The sequence below is a fragment of the Balaenoptera physalus genome (assembly GCF_965194825.1).
Source record: "Balaenoptera physalus genome assembly, chromosome: 6".
In the NCBI taxonomy this organism is placed as follows: Eukaryota; Metazoa; Chordata; class Mammalia; order Artiodactyla; family Balaenopteridae; genus Balaenoptera; species Balaenoptera physalus.
The window spans coordinates 34,167,190-34,188,994 of NC_138885.1; the positions used below are offsets into that span (position 1 = coordinate 34,167,190).

General features: G+C 37.9%; 1 protein-coding gene across 4 annotated transcripts in view; it reads left to right on the top strand.

Annotated features, from left to right (window-relative positions):
- THSD7B (thrombospondin type 1 domain containing 7B) overlaps window positions 1-21,271 on the top strand; it is a 1,195,438-nt gene extending 1,174,167 nt beyond the window's left edge. For 3 of the 4 annotated variants that reach the window (XM_082464904.1, XM_082464905.1, XM_082464906.1), the window contains 6 exons: window positions 1,289-1,448; window positions 2,560-2,931; window positions 5,234-5,316; window positions 7,901-8,093; window positions 11,404-11,491; window positions 20,065-21,271. In XM_082464904.1, coding sequence (XP_082321030.1) covers window positions 1,289-1,448; window positions 2,560-2,931; window positions 5,234-5,316; window positions 7,901-8,093; window positions 11,404-11,491; window positions 20,065-20,146 — 978 coding nt within the window. In that variant the 3' untranslated portion in view covers window positions 20,147-21,271. The remainder of the gene's footprint in view (window positions 1-1,288; window positions 1,449-2,559; window positions 2,932-5,233; window positions 5,317-7,900; window positions 8,094-11,403; window positions 11,492-20,064) is intronic. The other variant, XM_082464907.1, reaches the window with a different exon arrangement.
- The last annotated feature ends 534 nt before the right edge of the window (window positions 21,272-21,805 follow it).

Sequence of the window (21,805 nt, forward strand, 5' to 3'; positions counted from 1 at the left end):
ACCTAATAATGACTTGTAACACGGAGCATCTTTATCTGCAGCAACAGAGCCCGTGCAGAGGGTCATCTTCTCTCTCCTTCTCTCTCTCTCTCCATCCATACCAGTAGTAGTCATGAAAGCTCTAGCTCTTCCACCAATTTCCGGACTTAGTGGGAGCTGAGTAACATACCTTGGAAGTACAGAGGAGTTAATACTCCATGGGGTGAAGGTTGATCAATGAGGACTGAATCCAAGGAGGAGCTGGCATGTAACGCCTCTCCCTTTTTCCTCCCTCCCCGCCTCATGGATGGTCCTACAGCCTGTCTAGAAGATGTTGTGCTTGACCAAGAAACCAGCTGTGTTTGCTCGGAAGTTTCGGCCAGTTGACAACACACTACCTTATATTTGCTTTTCCTCCGCACCTGCGATGGCTCTTTTACCCTCACTCTTGCTATCCCGGGATTTCACCTCCTTAGTATAGAAGCTTTGTCTTAGGCTCTGTTTTCTAAGGCATTTATGCAAAACAGAGCTACCCCTCTACAGTTATCTAAATAGCCAGTGGACTTTTTTTGAAGTATGAGCACTTGACTAAAACTGAGGAGATAATACTCATCTCATGAGTATCTGCTAAAAATGTTATGGTAGGAAGTCTTTCATCAGGCAGATGGTTGTGCTAGATAACCACTAAGTGCCTTCCAATTCTAAGCTTCTGTTTCTGTGAGACACTGCACAATTTTTTTTCTAATCGCCGAGAATAATATAAGTGGGACTTGTATGAAATATCTTCAAAGAATAGTATTCAGCACAGAAGGCATTCTGGGAAAACAACGTCTCGTGGCAATAGAGAAAATCGGCGTTTTACTGGAAACCCAAACCTAATCCATGTGAGAAAGTACTGAATTCCCTACAAAAGAAAACCAAGCAAAGCAAAAGAGAAATGTACGCTCTGTGGCTGTACATGCTCTCTTGGGGGAGTGATTATGGATTAGGCCATTTTATCACATACACCTAGACAAATTAGGTATTGTTTTTCTTTTTCAGTCAATCCTGGCTGAGTTCCAAAATGAATCGTCATATTCTGAGTGCATAAATTCCAAGGCATAGATTTGCATTTGTACTTTAGTTGCTCTATCAGCTCTAGGCGAATTGCTCAGGGATGCCTTATTGTCAACAATTGAAAGATAACTCTCAAGAGGAGGAAGCTGCTGAAATATGCAACTAGGGTTTTTTTGAGCAAGAGATGGCAGGAGCCAAAACTTTGCGATGATCACGATCTGGGTAATGCTGACAGCATCCTTTCCTCTGACAGGGTGGAGACTGTGGGGAAGGAGTCCAGGTCCGCAGCCTCTCCTGTGTGGTCCACAATGGTTCAATGTCTCACTGGACTGTACCTGTAGACAATGCACTGTGTGGAGAGATGCCCTTTCAAGACAGCATCCTGAAGCAGCCATGTTCTGTGCCTTGCCCAGGTAGGCAATTTTAAATGATCGGGAATGCCTTCCATGGTGACCTTTTTATTTATTTCTTTTCTATTAATTTCCTGAGTTCTCTCTCATCCAAGTTGAAGTTTTTAACTAACTTTAATTCATTTGTCATTGTGGTTATCACTTTGGAATATACCTAACAGCTTCAACAGAGGCAAAGTAGGCCAGAGGGGGAAAAAAAGCACTGGACTTGGAAATTTAAGAGCTAAGTTAGAATCTTGTCAGTATCACTTCACTGGTGTTTTACCTGGGACATACAGTCTGGTCCCTTTGAGCAATGGTTGCTCCATCTAGAAAATGTGTTAATAATACCTGACCTGACAGCACCTAGCACATTGGCCAGCGCTCAAAAAATATTGACGGAATCCATGAGTGGATGAACCCCTGGGTGATGACATGGTGGGGACAAGTAAGGCTATAAGTGCACAGAAACACGCTGTTAAACAGGCAAGTTCTATGTAATCGTGAAGGTCATTATTAGTTACAGAAGATTTACGAGTTTATTTTAATCCTAATAACACAGCTTAGCTTATATGACGAGTTTAAGGTGGCTTAATATATCCTTATAACATGTCATGTAACATAGATGTGTGTAAAAACACATACCTACATATGGACATATATGTATACACATAAATGTGTATATGTTTAGATTATATTAAACATTCTTTAAATTCAAAGATATTCCACTTCAGTAACTGACTTATTCCCTTTACATGATTTCTGTGAACATCTATTTTATGATGTTATGCTGCTCTTTAAAAACTGAGTTGATGTAATCTTTACACTTCCTTTTAAAAATTTTATTATCACTAGTAGTCACAGTGTTCTCTAGATAAAACTGCCATGATTGGAAGCAAAACAATGGCAGTCTAGTGTTTGGTGCTCTTTTGCTCAACTAGATTAAACCATAAATTACTTCCTCATTCTTAGTATTTTCTAATTAGAATATTTATCAGTGTAGAATGCATAGTTTCTGGAACCCACCCCGTCACTGCACCACCACAGAAATCTCAGTGTGAACCTGTGCATGTAAATGGTGTTAAGGGCCAGTTTTCACGTTCTTTCCTCTGCTCTGTGCTGCGCAATCCTCCAGGAGACTGCCATTTAACGGAATGGTCAGAGTGGAGCACATGTGAACTGACCTGCATCGATGGAAGAAGCTTCGAGACTATGGGTCGCCAGTCTAGGTCAAGGACATTTATAATTCAGTCTTTTGAGAACCAGGACAGCTGCCCGCAGCAGGTTGTAGAAACACGCCCTTGTACAGGTACCAAGAGCACTTTTCAACTCTTAGCCTTGATTGATCAATGCTTATTCTGCTTTGATGTGAGGTATATAATAGATCCGCTGTTATCGTATTTACTTGCAGGAGGTAAATGTTATCACTACACATGGAAAGCAAGTCTTTGGAACAATAATGAACGAACTGTATGGTGCCAACGTTCAGATGGCATTAACGTCACAGGTATTCCTGCCTAAGATTCATGTGGGCACTTCAAAAAGATCTCTGAGTGTTGCTGGTGGTGAGAAGAATTAGCGTACAAATTATAAGCAAGGGAAGACTGGGCAGTGGCCTTAGATGAGCTTCATGACAAGTTGCCATTAGACCTTTGCATCTTAGAAAGCAAACACTTCTATTTGAAGTCCCATATATCAGACAACTTAAAGAAATAAGCTGAAGCACAATAAAATTTCCTTAAATATCATGATCTGAGACAAAGACTGAAAGAGACAGATGTTAGTTTAAAACAATGGTCTCTAAAACTTTTAAAGATGTACCTTTTCAGTAAAAAGTATTTGAGAACAGATCTCAACATATTCTAAAATCCTTCACTACTGTGCTAATGTATCATGATATGAAACATGTACAGATAGTGAAATTAAAAGGGTTGATAAGGATATAATAAAAATTAAAATATATTAATGATGTAAAAAAACATTTTGCTGTAAATTATAGATGCTTATGTTCATGTACTGAAAGCTTCATTTTTTAACAATGTGTGTTAGTCATGATTGTTATTTAATATCTGACTATAGATTGAGGGAAGGGGTCTTCATTTATGACAGTGAATGCCATTTGATTCTACAAATGGTCTTCTCAATCATTTTAAAGGGTTTTTTTTTTGATGCCTTCTTATCAAAGAAAATTAGATTGTCATTCTTTTTACTTAGTACTGTGGCCGACTAAGAGCTCATCAGAATAGGAGAATTTTGATTTTTCTCTTGGAATAGAAAGATTGTTAGCTTCACCTTTTTCTAGTTTACCTGTTTTTGCCTTAGTGGTTGTCCCTGTAATCCACAGTTTTTCCATACAATAATTTATTTTAAGCTGTTCATCCATTTTGTAAGTTACTGTTAAAACTTAATATACTGTAAATCTACCAAACCAGGAACACAGAAAGCATCACACGCTGCAAATATGCTGAGAGTTAACGGACTGGTAAGGGTTCCACTATCAAATTCTCTGTATGGAGGACCTTGTGCCCAGTGTACATCACGGGGCCATCTGATGAATGAGTTCAGGCTACCAGTGTCACCTGCTAAGTATTATTAGAGCTTAATTTCATTCTTAAAATTTAAAATGTTAGATAAACTGTACAAATTCTAACATGTTCTTCCCGACTCCCAGGAGATCCTCTCCCCATGGGGTTCACACACTGCATGGTGGAGATCCCTGGTTTGAGTGCAAAACACCCCCTCCAAACTCTGTTGGCAGCAACGGGGTTGTGTTGGCAGGACTAACACCCACATGATCAATGTCACACCTACCTGCTCATTCCGGATCCTGGTGGTGTTTTGTTTTGTTTTGGTTTGTTTTTCCTGTGAGGATTATTTGTTTTATTTTTTCAAGTAACAGGGAGAGTTTAGCTGTTTCATTCTTAGGGTAAATGTAGATCTATTCCCTACACAGATTTAAGCCCAGAGCTTTTCGCTAGTTACAAAATCATAAACTATAATTGTTTGACAATTATAGTAATGCAGAGGCTAGAATCTATAAATGCAACCAGTAGTGTATAAATATAGTTTAAATATTGCCCTTGAGTAATATGCCAACTCCTTTGCTTAGTACCTTGACTCCAGGAAGGCATGACTAATATTAAGTGATTTTCAGAGTATAGAGACATTATTCCATCCATTTACTCAAAAATATTTAATAAGGACCTGCAAGTACTATGTCAGATCTATGATTATCCCTCCTGGAGTGTATACATTTGCTGTTAAAAATAGGTGTGGGAGTATGTATGTGACTGTGTGTGTGTGTGTATTCTGGTTGAAATACATTTAAAATGTTACCAAAATGTTTGATATTGTGGTCCCATGAATTGATTAGTGGCATTCTTTTACCGTTTGGTTACTGGGAATTGGTCTAGTGCCTAGTTGGGGTACGCAGGAGATGGAAAAAAAATATGTAGAAAGATCTTCACGCATATATATTTTCTGCTCCTGAACTTCACTTGAGATTTCATCAATTATTTTACTGATCCTGACACTCACAGTCTTTGCCCTCAAGCATGGCCATATGATAGAATCACATTGCCAATGCGCAGGTATAAAATCTCTACTGTAAACAGCTTCTGTTAGCAGAGTTTCCCACCTCAAACAGCCCTTCCTGGAGTACTGTAATCAATCATATAAAACTGGGCCACACGGTCAGCAAACAGATTTTTAAAGATAATACCGTTATAAGGTAGCCAGTGCCAGAGAGGAAAAGAAATGAGTATTCATCATAGAAAAATCTGTAAATGATGGTGGGATTTCCTTTGTAGGAGGCTGTTCCCCTCAGGCACGCCCTGCTGCTATTCGGCAGTGTAACCCGGCCTGCAGAAAACCTTTCTCCTACTGTACACAGGTGAGTCATGTGCTGGAGGCTTGGACAAGTATTGTAATTGCTGTGTTATATGTATGCTGTCTGATGTTTTCCAGTCTCCTCCAGCCCAAGTAGCAATTCCATGGGCCCACGATACCACAGAGAGGCATTTGCAGGAGTAATCACAGCTATCAAGAATTTCTTTCCAGGGCATGTGTTCAAGAAAGCAGTCTTTTTTTCTCTAAAGCCATCTATAGCCGACCCTGTCTTTCAGATATCTAATCTATGTTAGCTGTTTATCCTCTATTTATCAATGTGTTCTCAGTTGATTTATTTCCTCCATTCTTAGCCTTTCATATACCTAAACTATTTTGAAAGATATTAAAAAGGGCATGTTCATATTTGCTAAATATTATGTATTAAAATTGGTTACACTATGATTACTGTACTGTGTATAAATTTTAGTTGATTTTAAATAAGTTGAATATGTGGTTATGGGTAATAATTATATGTGTGTGTGTATACATTTTTTTAAAGCAGAAATTTTTCTTCCCCTTTTTCTCCCTTAATTCCCATCAACCACTGCTCAGGAATTAATGCAAAATGTGCCATGTATTCTCAACAGTGGCACTCATTGTGTGCAGTGCGCATAGAAGAAAGGTGTGCCCTGTCTTTCAAAGAAACAAGTTTCTTCTTATAGTGTGTTCTTTCCAAAAATGATTTGGTTAAAAATGATTCAAATGCTCCATCCTGTTAATATGGCTCTTCTACTTCAAGTTAGGTTAATTCTTTACCACAGAAAAGCGAGTGAGTGATTAAGCTTCCAGTTTGGAAAAAAAGAGATCAGCAGCAACTTCATGGGCTAAGGCTGTTGCTAAATAGAAGTTGTGGCTTTCCACCAACTCTCTGGATACCCTCTTTAATAAAACATAAATTATCATTTCCCTTGAACCTTTGGCATATGTGACTGGTTACAACTTTTCACTCGGACTAAATAGAGATGCATCTTGAAAAGATGGCTTTCATAGCTGAGCATATACCAATTTTTCTTAATTAGTTCTCCCCATTGAACACTGAATAATGTCTTCAATTAAAACCACTGGAAATACTATAATAATTGGCATTATTATATGAGTGCTACCTAAACTGTAGGCATTTATTAATTATATGCTTTTCTGACTTTTACTTTTTTAAAAATAAATTTATGTACATATGTATGTATGCATGCATGGCTGTGTTGGGTCTTCGTTGCTGCACGCGGGCTTTCTCTAGTTGCGGTGAGCGGGGGCTACTCTTTATTGCAGTGCGTGGGCTTCTCATTACGGTGGCTTCTCTGGTTGCAGAGCACGGGCTCTAGGAGCGTGGGCTTCAGTAGTTGCAGTGCATGGGCTCAGTTCTTGTGGCACACCGGCTTTGTTGTTCTGCGGCATGTGGGATCTTCCTGGACCAGGGCTCGAGCCCATTCCCCTGCATTGGCAGGCAGATTCTTAACCACTGCACCACCAGGGAAGTCTCTGACTTTTACTTTTTGTGGAAGATTGTGGTACCCTATTTTTAGTTTTAATATCTGTTGCTCCTCAAAATCATGTGTTCAAGTCGATGACCTAAGTAAATCTGGCTGATGCATAAGGACTGATGTGAGTGGCTATGTAAGGCTGTTCAGAAAATTCCAGGTATAGTTTTATGTGAGGAGCCCTAATGACAGAGTTATAGAGATTCATAATCTTATGATTATTTTCTATTCTCTTCTATTGCTTTTATGTTTGCTGAAGGAAGGAAGAGCAGTTATTTTCAGTTTCACTTCCAGAGACAGATAGAAATCCTTGTCTGTTATACTTTATCATAATCAGTTTCTTGGAGAGGTTTATTGTACATGAAAATTACCAGGAATCCACAGACAAATATGAAGGTCATATTGTCATGATGCCAACTAGGAATGTGATGATGTGATGTGACACTCGGATTACTACAAGATATCAATATCTCTATCTATCCATCTATCTATCTATCTATCTATCTCTCCTCCCTCTCTTGGACATGTGCCTTTGGTGAAGTCTTTTTTTCTCCACAGTCTTGGGCTGTCTCCTCTGAGTGAAGAACTAAGCCTTTGAGTGGAGAGGCAGTTCAGACTATTTAGTGATCAATGGTAGAAAGTGATACAGGCAGAAATAGACCTCAAAGAGCACAAAACTCAAAGAAGATATGTACATAATTCCTGTTGCTTTGCATCTCAGTGTCAAGGGCAGGTTGGAGTGAGTGGGCAGGAATCTGAAACAGCTGGGGGAAGAGTTGAGGCTAATTTTTAATTAGATGCTTTAAACATCTCTATAAGAGAGCAAAGGTTGTAGTTAATGCCCACTATTGACAAAGAATTGTGATTTCATATTTGGAAGGTATAAGAATTATAAACCACTAAAAAGAACTGATGATTTATTTAAGGGTTGACTTTGGAATTCAAAAAGATGAACTATTTATTGAATTTTCATCACTTTGTCAAGTCTGGTGCTGGAAAACCCTAAATTGCTATGACATACCATGCGGATATTAAGTGCCTCCAGCAGTTAAAGCATTCTTTTTTCATCTACACAACTCACTGTGTAACCGTAAACATTTTTTTCTGCTATAGGGTGGAGTCTGCGGCTGTGAGAAGGGCTATACAGAGATCATGAGATCCAATGGTTTCCTGGATTACTGCATGAAAGTTCCTGGCTCAGAGGACAAAAAAGCTGATGTGAAAAATCTTGCTGGGAAAAACAGACCTGTGAATTCAAAAATACATGATATTTTTAAAGGATGGTCTCTTCAACCCCTTGATCCAGGTACATATCGGTTATGAGTCAGAAACGTAAATTCTCTCATGGGGGATTGAGGTTCATATTGTGACCACTGCTCATGATGGAAAGAATGGAGGGAAGAAGGAAAAGAGGAGAGAAGGAAAAAGCAACATGGTCTAGTTCAAGGTTTCTCAGATTTGAGTGTTGTGTGGTGTAAAATGTTCTCATGGGGTGGTTGAAGATAAGTCTGTCAATCCCAGTTTAAGAGACACTGAGTTAAGGAACCAAAATATTAATCTATAAAAATATTTGAATTGTAAATTATCTCTGCCAAAGACTTTATTTTTATAACTGTGAATTTGTGTATATAATTGAAATTAAAAGCAAAAATTGGAATAGATTCTCAGGAACATGCAGGTACCTAGGGAAATGTCCAGGGACCCTATCTGGTTTGAGAAACACCAGTGAAATAGTAAAGAGCATCAAATTCAGAGGCCAACAGACCTTACTGGCATCATAGCTCAGAAGGTACCGATTTTCTGACTGACTGTAATTTCTTCACCTCTCTGGAACTGTTTCCTCATCTACCAATCAATCTAGAGGCACCTGCCCTGCACGATTGTCATGAGTATTAGCACATTGTCAGGCCTGCAGGACTCAAAAATTAGTGGGTATTAAGGACAAGAATGAACAAAATGTTAGATGCTTTCTGTGTACCCTGTGGTTCCATGCTGGTTGTGGTGCATGACTCATCACGTTCTTGCACATAATGAGATGCCATTATTCCCATTTTAGTGATTAGGATGCTGAAATTGGCAAACTAATTTGACCAAGGACACACCACCAGTAAGTGACAGGAAGGTTTGAAAGGCAGGCCAATAAGTTCTTTAGAAAGCACTGGTCTCTACTTCCCACTCTGTGAAGTGGGCAGAAAATGAAAGCAAAGTTCTCTGTGCCTAATGTACATACCTCTTCTAGAAAACAAAATGCTGTGAATGACTGAGGAAAGGGAGCATTGAGAGGGAAGAGACACACAAAGCTCAGCCAAAATATACCTTGGGAACTTTCCTCCCAGACCCTAGGCGTTGGCCATACCAAAGTGCCTTGATGACATGCTTAAATGAAGCAAAACCAGAGCCCAGGCACAAAGGACCCTACACATCTAGAGGAAGAAACAAGATGTACACTCCTTAACTAACTTTTAAGGATGACCACAATATCTTACTCAAGTTTTGATTCCCGTGTATGTCTGGGCATGCCATAGGTATTCAAAAATATCTTATTCATTTTGTGACGTTTAGTGACATTTAGCTAATTTATAGCAATAGACTTAAATTTGAGGGAAGAGTGATATGAAATGTAGCTAGGCTCACCCACTGCTCGTAGACCCTATTTCAGGAAGAGAATTAGGGTGAAGTTCCAGGGAAATGAGTTTTCAAATCCACACTTGAAGTCCTTAACCTTTGGAGGTCTAACTAAAGCATCAATAGCACATATGTGAGTATACGTGTATGTGCATATGTGTGTGTGTATATATATATATACACGGATACACACACAAAGACACATATACACACATATATGTATATTCATATATACACTATTGCATACATAGGTATGTATATAAGTATATATGTAAAATATATATTTAGTCTGGGGAGAGTTAATAACTTTCATTAGGTTCTCATGATGAGATTGTAAACTTGAGCAGCCTCTCAGGAGGGCAGTTGGGCAAAAATCTATCATACATTTTGGCCTAAAATTTTCCTCCTAGGAATTCATCATACAAATATACACACGTATACTAAGAGAAGTATGTAAATGATATTCATTATATGACTGCTTATTACATAGCAAATGAGTGGAAATAACCTAAATGTCTATAAGTAGAATAACAGAAAAACAAAAATAGATACAACTGTACAATATGTCTCATAGAGGTATTAAAAAGAATGAGATAGACCTGTCTTTATGAACTAGCATGGAAATATTTCCAATATATATTGTGACATAGAAAAGAAGTACCAAAGTGAGTGATACGCACCATTTGTGTCTTTTTTAAAAAGTGCAGGTATTTTGTGTTTGTACTCATTTGCTTGCATGTGCAGAGAAAACTATGAGATGGTTTGCAAGCAAATTGGTTACCGTGGTAGTGGCTGGGTAGGGAGCTCAGAGAGGGTGGCAGGAAGACTGACTTTTCACTACATTATCTTTTTTTAATAGTTTGAACGTTGATCCTATCCATTATGCTGTTATAAAAATCTATATTGATTGATTCTTCTTAAGTAACATGGCTTAAAGGTCATGGACCACATACCTCTGTACTAGGGAGTGAAAAACACTATCTTCCAATACTTCAGCTCTATGAGGTTTAGGGGTAATAAGATGACAGATGCATTCTCACTCAGGAAAGATTTTTTTTCTTATTGCCAATGTAAAATATTCAGAATAGGGGATTTCATCATTAGTGTTTCAAAGAGGTAAGAATCAAAGCTTTGTTAAAAGTTTTATAGAAATATATCATTACTAGATTGAAATCTCATTCTAAAACCTGATTGAGGCTTGAAAGTGCCTTGTAAGCAAAAATTGTAATAGGTAGTCATAATACAATTGAAAGTAATTGTGATTTTCTTCCAAACAAGTGTTGTTTACAATCGATTTTGATTGTTTTTCATCCCACGAAAGTCTTTAGCATAAGATGTTGATATGTTTTTTGGACCCACAGTTAATTACATTCACGTAGTATAATGAACCTTTTGTGTGTATATCTTTCAGAAAGGAACATATTTCCTTTGAGATGCTAAGGCATTGCTACTATCAATGCAATTCTAAGTTTAGTTAACTGTGTGCTCATGTATACAGAGCAAAAACCATGAGATTTCCAGAAACAACTCAAATTTATACACACACACGCACACCATACATACAGTCAGGGTATACCTCACACAGTAAAAATCACAAAATAGATCAGACTGTTTGGTTCTATTTTTTTAACTCCAGCAGATAAGTCCAAAATAATATATACTTGTACACATATGTATATGTTTTGTAATACTTTTGTATTATAAGTATAAACAAATGAAAAAAAGTTCAAAATATCCTGCCAGTTGTTAGATTTTACAAAGTACTGATTTCTGGTCTTTGTTTGGTATTGTGAAAAAAATGATAGACTATCTTACATTTTATACTTTCATCTTTTTTTTTTGACATTTGATAGCTGTCATATGTGGGTATTTCCACCTATGCTTCTAACTTAACGCAAATCTCAGAATTCAACTGAGAAATAAATAATACACTAATTTAGATAAGAAATAAAGCTTTTGTTGCTAAACTTGTTATTTTCTATTTTAAACAGATGGCCGAGTGAAAATCTGGGTTTATGGCGTTTCAGGTGGTGGTTTTCTTATCATGATTTTCCTAGTATTTACTTCCTACCTTGTTTGGTAAGTACTAACTAGTAAAAAGTTAATATTCCATATTTTCATGGGTGGCATGTTATACTAAAAGAAAACTTATGATAAGATCATTGGCCATTATAACAGGACCCTTGAACTCACAAATAATCATCAACAGTAGAATTGGTGAATAGTTGAAATGGGAAATCATTATCTTTATTGTCCTTGTTTGAAATAACATTCTTTTATTTGGTTTTCAAATACTATCAGAAGGTATAAGAGGCAAGTCATTAGTCAGGGCTTTCCCATTTTAGAATATTGATTTAGATCAGTACTTTTTAGCTTTGATGGCACACTGGCATTTCCTGGCACCTCTTGGGGACTGATAGTTGAATCCTAGTCCCAGAGATTTTTTTTTTTAATTTTGCTTATTGAAGTATAGTTGATTTACAGTGTTGTGTTAATTTTGCTTTACAGAAAAGTGATTCAGTTACACATACATATATTCTTTTTTATATTCTTTTCCATTATGGTTTATCACAGGATATTGAATATAGTTCTCTGTGCTATACAGTAGGACCTTGTTTATCCATTCTGTATATAAAAGCTCACATCTGCTCAGCCCAACCCCCTCCCCCTTGGCAACCACAAGGCTGTTCTATATGTCCATGAGTCTGTTTCTGTTTCATAGATAGGTTAATTTGCATCATATTTTAGATTCCACATATAAGAGATAGCATATGGTATTTGTCTTTCTCTTTCTGACTTACTTCACTTAGTATGATAATCTCTAGGTCCATCTATGTTGCTGCAAATGGCATTATTTCATTCTCTTTTGTGACTGAGTAGTATTCCACTGTATATATGTACCACATCTTCTTTATCCATTCCTCTGTCGATGGACATTTAGGTTGTTTCCCTGTCTTGGCTACTATGAATAGTGCTGCTGTGAACATAGGGGTGCATGTATCTTTTTGAATTAGAATTTTGTCTGGATATATGCCCAGGAGTGGGATTGCTGTATCATATGGTAATTCTATTTTTAGTTTTCTGAGAAAGAGTTTTCCATACTGTTTTCCATAGTGGCTGCACCAACTTACATTCCCACCAAGAGTGTAAGAGGGCTCCCTTTTCCCCACACTCTCTCCAACATTTGTTATTTGTAGAGTTTTTAATGATGGCACTCCTGACTGGTGTGAGGTGGTACCTCACTGTAGTTTCAATTTGCATTTCTCCAATAATTAGCAATGTTGAGCATCTTTTCATGTGCCTATTGGCCATCTGTACATCTTCTTTAGAGAAATGTCTATTTAGGTCTTCTGCCCTTTTTTTGATTGGGGTGTTTGTTTTTTTGTTGTTGAGCTGTATGAGCTGTTTGTATATTTTGGAAATTAAGCCCTTGTTGGTTGCATCATTTGCAAATATTTTCTCGCATTCCATAGGTTGTGTTTTCCTTTTGTTTATGGTTTCCTTTGCTGTGCAAAAGCTTGTAAGTTCGATTAGATCCCATTTGTTTATTTATTTCTATTGCATTGGGAGGCTGTCCTAAGAAAACATTGGTACGATTTATGTCAGAGAATGTTTTGCCTATGCTCTCTTCTAGTAGTTTTATGGTGTCATGTCTTACGTTTAAGTCTTAAGCCATTTTGAGTTTATTTTTGTGTATGGTGAGAGAGCATGTTCTAACTAACTTCATTGATTTATAGGCAGCTGTCCAACTTTCCCAACACCATTTGCTGAAGAGACTGTCTTTTTCCTATTGTATATTCTTGCCTCCTTTGTTGAAGATTAATTGACCGTAGGTGTGTGGGTTTATTTCTGGGCTCTCTATTCTGTTCCATTGATCCATATGTCTGTTTTTGTGCCAATACCATGCTGTTTCGATTACTGTAGCTTTGTAGTATTGTGTGAAGTCTGGGAGGGTTATGCCTCCTGCTTTGTTCCTTTTCTTCAGAATTGCTTTGGCAATTCTGGGTCTTCTACGGTTCCATATGAATTTTAGGATTATTCTAGTTCTGTGAAAAATGTCATGGGTAATTTGATAGGGATCACATTAAATCTGTATATTGTTTTAGGTAGTATGGCCATTTTAACAATATTAATTCTTCCCACCCAAGAGCATGGGATATCATCTTTCCATTTCTTGGAATCATCGTCAATTTCCTTTATTAATGTTTTATAGTTCTCAGCATGTAAGTCTTTCACCTCCTTGGTCAGGTTTATTCCTAAGTATTTTATTTTGGGGGTGCGATTTTAAAAGGTATTGTATTTTTACATTCCCTTTCTGATATTTCTAGCCCCAGGGAATCTGATTTAAGTATCCGAACAACTTGACCACATGCAGGAATAATTAAAAGTGCCCCAGGTAATTCTAATATCCAGGCAAGGCTGAGAGCCATCACTCTAGATAATTCTAGTTCTTAAATTTTCTTCTCAAACTGACCTATTTTGACCATTTATGTTATATTGACCAGTTGGTTCAAACAACCTATTAGTACATTTTGAATAGTAGAGCCAGCTGTTTATCTACATTGACCAGCCATGAGAGAAAATTTAACTGACTGTCCATTCCAGGAACCCCAATTTGTAAGTGACTAGTTCCTAAAAATGTTATTCTCAGAAAATGATGATTAGCTTATTGTATAGAATATATTTTGTTTGATGAGCTGGTCTTGAAACCAGACAGAAGTAAAATACAGTGAATGTTTTCAAGTGTGTTGAGAATATTTTATTAGCTTCCTAAGAATTTTCAAAGGATTTTTTTTTAATTTTCATGAGATCAAAGTGTTACTTTTTTTCTCTAATTCAAGATATTTATATTCATCATCTGTCTCAAACTGTTTCCTTGAGAATTTTCACCCAAGTTTTAATCTCAATTCAAATCCAGTCTTTGTATTTCTAGCTTGTACTTCCAAGGTTACACAGGTTTTTAAATCTTTGCTCTTGGTCAGTGAAAGTTAGTTAGTGAAGAAAATAAAGTGACTTTCATTTTTTCTGCCGCCTATAGTGATTGAAATTGAATTTCTAGAAGTTGGATTTCTATCCAATTAATATTTCCACAGTGTTGTAGTAAAAAGGAACACCTTCAGTTAGTCATTTACCCTAAAATCAAATGATGTGACCAATTATGTTTGAATTGGTAAGTTTTGTGAGTATTGTCTAGGTCCTGTCTTAATGAACAAATGTGAAGTGGAAAGCCTTATATGAGGTTGAGAGTAATAGGAAGCATTCACCACTAAAAAAGATTAGAGGAAGGAAAAGGTCTTAAATTGCAACAAAGAACATAAAGGGTTGACAGATGAGACACTGCTCTCAAAGCAATGGCCCAATACAGTGTAAGATAATCAGCTAGTCTATTAGTCTGTGAAAGCTTGGATGTGTACTACTTCATAGCCACATCCCCAATTCCAGATTCTATGGTTCCTTCTTCCCTAAAGATTAAAAATTAAAATTTATTAACAGTCATAAATTTCACCCTTTTACATTTCTCCATTTCCTTCAACTTAAAATTGTGTTACCCTTAACCCATTCCTTCAACAATAAATATTTATTGTGGCCCTTTCTGTATAACTCTAGGTGCTGGGGATTAATTAGGTATCTCACTGAATTCTGATGACAAACATAATTTTCTGGAAAATTTTTATTATAAAAGATCAATGGAATTGCCCCTTACTTCTTTTTAGTGACCAAATTATATTTATGTACAGTATTTCTCATACCTATTTTTTTCATCCTTAATGCCCAGCCTTAATAATCCCCTGTTTGGAAGTAGCACAGTTACTTCCATATTTGGATTCTTTACAAATGCTCCCTTCAGCAGTCTGTAGCCAGATTAATCTTCCTAAAACTTAGCCAAGTGATCAGCCCCTTTCCTCCTCAGACAGACACCCATTGACAGCAAAATGAAAGTCATGTTCTGGCTGCTTTACCAGTCAATTAAAGTCTTCCACTATTTGAGCCCAAACAACTCTTTCAACTTCATTTTCTACTGTTTCCCTATACCCTGGTGTGTTGCAAGGCCTATTTATTTAGCTGTGCCGGATCTTAGTTGCGGCATGTAGGATCAAGCTCCCTGACCAGGGATCACACCCGGGGCCGCCAGGAAAAAAATCTAATATTCATACATCAAACAAAGTGCTTTGCGTAGATTGCCTTATTCAGTCTTCATAATAATCCAGTGAGGTGTTGCTAATATCACCTTCATTTTAAAGGCAGAGTAAGTAATCCTCGGAAAAGTTGAATTACTTACATAAGGACATCAGCCTGGTGAAATCAACTCCAGGTTTGTCTTAACCCCCAAATGTATACTCTTTCCACTGGACTTTCCAATCTCTGTAATTTCTTTCCCTTGAGTAATCCTAAAAACTCTTTAGACTAGAGGTAGTGTCTACCTTTCACATTTTTTAGGGGCTCTTCATTTCCCAAGTAAAGTAAGCTACAGACCTGGGTACAGACCTATTGATATCAAAACATTGGAGCTGCCTAAAGAATCCAAATAGGTATTTTCACACCATCTATTTCTATTAAATAGCTTGCAGAAGAGTTAGAGGATGACAGTTTTGGAGATTTTATATTTTCTCCCGCAAAATAAAAAGCTTAGGACAAGAGAGCTGCTCTAATAAATATGCCAGTTGTTAGGTGTACACTTTAGATGAAAGCAATTTATGATAACACCTGGACATGTTTTTGAGAAAACAGAGAAAAATAGTCTTCTCAAGGACTGCTTCGTTCAGATATGACCATTTGCACGTCTGCCATTAGCATTTGGAGTTTTTGAAATAATACTACTGATGCCCAGCTCCCCTGGCAATAAAGACTCATGAGGTAATTTAGTGGGGACGACCACTGGGTGAGCTTGTAGGTAATCTAGACATAGTGCCTGGAAATTACTCGGAGAACTGCAGCTATTCTACCTTGCTCAGCACAACGCAGGAAAGGGGCTCTCAAATTTGAAAGTTTGAAGGTGGTGTCGCCACTTCCGAGGCTCGGCCCTCCTGAGTAGCTGCCTCTTAATGTCTTCTGGTCTGGGGATGGGTCCCTGTGGCTTGACTTCAAGAGTGCTGAGAAGTGCCAGCACTTGCCTGCCCGTTTACAGTGAGCTCACTTTTCTGGGTTAATGGGTCTATCCTTTGCTAAAACGCAAATGGTCATGGAAGAGGTGACTTTAAAACGTGTCCATCAATGATCTCTTACAGCCTGGGTTGCATACTGGTTTTCTCCCTTGGGCCAACTCTGAAAGTGATGGTGGCTGTCAAGAGTGCTCCGTTAGGAAGAGTTATGAGGCTATTCCTGGGCTCAGCAGTAAACAATAATGTGATGGATGGGAGACGTCCACCGTGGGTACAGGATGCCCTGGGGTGGCGGCGGCCCATGGGCCAGGCATTTGTGGCTCCTGATTTTAGTGTGAGTGAGGTGGTCACACCTTCCCCGATACCAGAGTTGAGGAAAGAAAGTGACTTAAAAAATGATTCCTAAATGAGTTTCCTAATAAATACCAGGGAGGGAGAAAGGAAAGGGAGCAGGGACTTCTTCGAAGGACAAGTCTCCTATTTGCTGGCTTTGCAGAGGGCAGCCTCCCACTCACCTCTTCCTCTTAGGGCTCTTTTTAACCAGCCACAGCTCCCCAGCAAAATCACCACCTTATTCAGTGGTTGCTAACTTTTAAACTCTCTAAAAGTTCTCAGATCTCACACATTCATAGATGTGACTTTAGTATCTGTCAATTGAGAGCTTACACAGTATAAAAAGATGCATATGAAATGAAGCCTTCATCACAGCCATCCCAACACACACACCACGAGCGAGCCACAAAAATCCAAGACCTATATACTAGGAGCCCCCTTTCTCTTTTTTTTTCTATTCCTAGAGGTGAACACAATGTTCATAATAATTCCATACCTAGAAGCTGGTATATAAATCTGTGTCATATTTGAGCAGAATTTTCCAGGCACAGTCCTAGAGGCTGGCCAAGTTTATTATTGTCTCTTTTTTTTGAATTTTATTTTTTTATTGACGTGTACTTAGTTTACAATGTTGTATTAGTTTCAAGTGTATAACAAAGTGATTCAGTTATACACTCACACCAGTTCTTTTTCAGATTCTTTTCCATTATAGGTTATTACAAGATACTGAAGAGAGTTACCTGTGCTATGCAGTAGGTCCTCGTTGTTTACCTATTTCATATAGAGTAGTGTGTATATATTAATCCCAAACTCCTAATTTATCTCTCATCCCCTCATTCCCTTTGGTAACCAAATATTATTGTCTCTATAAAGATCCAACCATCTCTATGCCTCCTCCCCACGCCCCAGGACTCAGCTTTCCCATTTCTCTGCCAAACAGCCCTTAGAAAATGCCAAATAGAACAAATAATGCCATTTGCAGCAAATGGTTGGACCTAGAGATTGTCTGATTTACTTTGCTCAGTATGACAGAGAAAGACAAATATCATATGATATCGCTCATATGTAGAATCTAAAAAATGGTACAAATAAACTTATTTACAAAACAGAAATAGAGTCAGTCACAAATGTAGAGAACAAGCTTACAAATGAACTTATTTACAAAAAACAGAAATGGAGTCACAAACATAGAAAACAAGCTTATGGTTACCAGGGGGGAAAGAGAGGGGGATAAATTGGGAGATTGGGATTGGCATATACACACTACTATATATAAAATAGATAACTGATAAGGAGCCTGGCAATATGACTAGAGACACTGGAATATGCATATATGTTAATATAGACAAAGTTGAATGTTATTCAGATAATTATGCAGTAACTGCTCTTGAGAAGCGGAACGGACCTGGGAAATGGGAAATCATAGGCCGAGGACGCCTCTGCAGAGAATTTAAAGCATATTTCTACCTACTTCCCCTCTGCTGAGAGGCAGGTGTTTGCCTGCAGCCAGTGCCCAGCTCATCATACACCGAGCACCTGCTACACGCTGGGTGCCGGGTAGGGACACAGTAGGATCTCTGGTTTCTTGTAGTAGGTTTTTAAAAAATCATTTGTAATTTACCTCTTTAGCATCTATAAATTGCTTCAAACATCCAAAAAAAAATTTTCTCCTGAATTAGAACTTGAGTATTTTAAACTAGGAGATTCTCCCTACAACCATGTTATCAAACATCTTTTTCTTTTGTGGTAAAAGTCACATATCAAACAATTCTCTAATTTAACCATTAAGTGAAAGACGCCAGACACAAAGGGCCACACATATAGTATGATTCCATATGAAATATCCAGAATAGGCAAATTTACAGAGGCAGAAAGTTGATATGTGGTTGCCAGGGACAGAGTAGAGAAAGGGGAGAGACTGCTTAGTGGGACCAGTTTCCCTTTAGGGTGATGGTTATGCAACACTGTAACACAGTGTTCGAAATGCCAGTCAGTTGTACACATTGAAATGTTTGTTTTTAATTTACATTCACTCGAAGTATAAAAATTAATACATACAGACAAAAAAGTTGTTTCCACCATGTGCCTAATTAATGAATTGCATGGAGAGAGGATGCACTGAAGGGTTAAAAGCATTTGTCCTGTGTGTTTTAGATGCACTTAGATTCCAGGCTGTGCCACTCACTCAGTGACTTGAGGGAAGGGAAATAACCTCTCTAGTCCTTCTCTGTCAAGTAGCAATAATCCTAATGCCTCCCTCTCAGTGCTGTCCTGGGATTTATTGAGATACCCTCTGTAAATCCTCAGCACAGGGCTTGGCACTTAGTATGCATCCAATTAATCACAGATGCTGCTGTAAAATAAATAGTACAGAAATTCGGAGACAGTGAGTGAGAAGGCTCCCCTGCTGGTGAGGACAGCCCGAAGAGAGCTGGGCTGTGAAGTCAGAGCAAAGCCAAGGCACTGAGGAGGGAAGGGAGACAGAGCAGTGGGAGGTAGGGCACTGTGAGGTAGAATTCAATCTATAAATGCTCATCAATTGCGATTCACGCCTACTGAGAATCAAAGAGCGTAATGCAGCGTGTTTTGCCCAGATCTGGGGCATCACCTTGTGACTTGGGAATGTAACTCAACTTCAGCTTCTCTCTCTGTGAGAAGGAATGGCAGCCCTCCCTGATCTGGCCACGTTGTTCACCACAAGGAGAACAGAGACCAGGGGAGAAGAGCTTTGCCTGGTGCAGAATCAGTGAAATTTTCCTGACAGGCTCTGGTGACTTGGCAGCTAGATGTCAGGATTCAGGCCAGAGCAGAAGCGTGTTTACTTGAAAACAAGAGCAGAGTAGGGCGTGGGAGTCTGGCTGTCCTCGCTACTTACAACGTTAACCATCTGTGCTGCGGAGGACGCAGTAGGTTAGGAATTAGTGAGCAACAGATGTTCGCATTACTGCATATAAACAAAGGAAAGTAGCCTTTACCAAATTCATTGCTTCCACTAAACCATTTTTAAGATTTTGAAAAAAAAAAAAAAAAAAAAAAAACCAAAGGCTTCTCCTGGTTTAAGGGTCAAAGTACACCAATATTCCAAAAAGGAACCCACCAGTCCAGAGAAATCAATCTTTTGTCTAACCACTTGAATTTCTGTACCTCACAATTTTGTTTGGCAGGTGAAACAGAGCTCTGTGAACTTTCTTTATCTCAGGAATTCTTTTCCCTTTACAGCAAGAAGCCAAAACCACATCAAAGCACACCTCCCCAACAGAAGCCTCTGACCTTAGCCTACGATGGAGACTTAGACATGTAACCTGAAAAAGAAATCCAAATGTAGACATCAACTGCCTTAACTGCTTTCTCTTTTGTAGCTCTCAGAATTCTCAGTTTTTTGAGGAATCTCCTGATGCGTTATACGAGGCAGGATACAAATATTGTGAAAGCTATATTGCCTCAACTTCATTTGGACATGGAGTCAAGGATTATTCTGTCTGCCATTTTGCTTTCAAGTTGTTTGTGGGTGTGTTTAATTCTTTGATTTTCCCAAGGGACCTGAAAACCCTTCTCTTCCTGCTTGGAAATGGGAAGAAGAAAATATGATGGAATTCCCACAGACTTGAGTATAAACTTTATCCTTAGCAGCATGATGACAATCTGGAGGAAAGTCCAATCAAGGCATTTACTGTAAATGATGAGTCGCCTGACACTGCATTGTTACGCACTATGTTAGTGCAAATCCTTATTCTTCCCATACTTCAACACTGAGTTTTCTAGAGCTTACATCGGTTCAAAGACTTTCAAATTGGATTGCCTATTTTCATGAACATAGAGAGAATGGGTTACCATTTCAGAAATTCTCTGAGTTTCTACCTTTACAAATTGTATTTTGTTTTGTAGCCAGGGGGATGATGGTACTTCATGGGTTGCATCTATTGAAAACAAATGGAATGGGTGTAATTCCTGGACTAGATGAAAGCCAGGTGGTTTTGAATGAAATGTGTATTGAATGTTAGGGTGTACAAATGAAGTAATAGGTGGTTATATTGGAGAAAGAGGTAAATTAATTATTTCATTACTAAAACTGTGTATTTTAACAAAAACTTAGCCATGTAGATATAGCATTAACCATACACAGTTGTAATTCAGTTTAATGATGAAAAACGCTGCTTTTGTAATTTCAATTTTCTTATTGAATATTTATAAATTCTTTTTTTGAATTTAATTATCTGACCTCATTTAATATATATCGAATGCCGATCCTGTTTGTAGCAAGTCTTGCTTTTATAAGGTTTCAATAATATCTAAAACAACACATGAAAAAGCTGAAACCATTTTATGAAGATCAATGTTTGTAATTGTAGATGTTGAAAAGTAAGACGGTGCCATCTTGTGGTATTGACTTGTATTTATAACAAATAAAGTGCTCAAGAGACTGAAATGTTTGTTAACTGTTGTAGACTTCTTATTCCCTCCTGAAGAGCCCATGCTTTGACGAAAACAGCTTTAATAACAGATTCCCTGTGTCACTGTTTTAGAGGTTGACAGCTGAAATCACTGACAGAGAAAAGGACTCTTACCCTACACTCTCAGCACTCATGGTTATGCTATGAAATGGAGCCAAGCATGATTACAAAGAGTAGCTTTGAAGGAATATTTAAAGCTTAGCTAACATTAGAACAAACCGCTGTATGCAAACACTGACTGATACGTAAATGAACTGAGAGGCCTGAGAAAATGGAACTGTTTGTTAGAAATCTGATACAATGAGCAAGATAGATAGAGGATGTTTTCATTTATACTAGGACTTTTGTTAACCATTTTAATGCTAATTGATTTTCTTCAATGGCACCATGGTTTTAAATGAAAAAACTACATGAAAAGAGAATAGCTTATGTCAATACTGTGGTTGAGGAAACAGCTCCTAGAATTGTCCTTTTATTAGTTCACTTTAGCTAAAGCTTCAGTAGTCTTC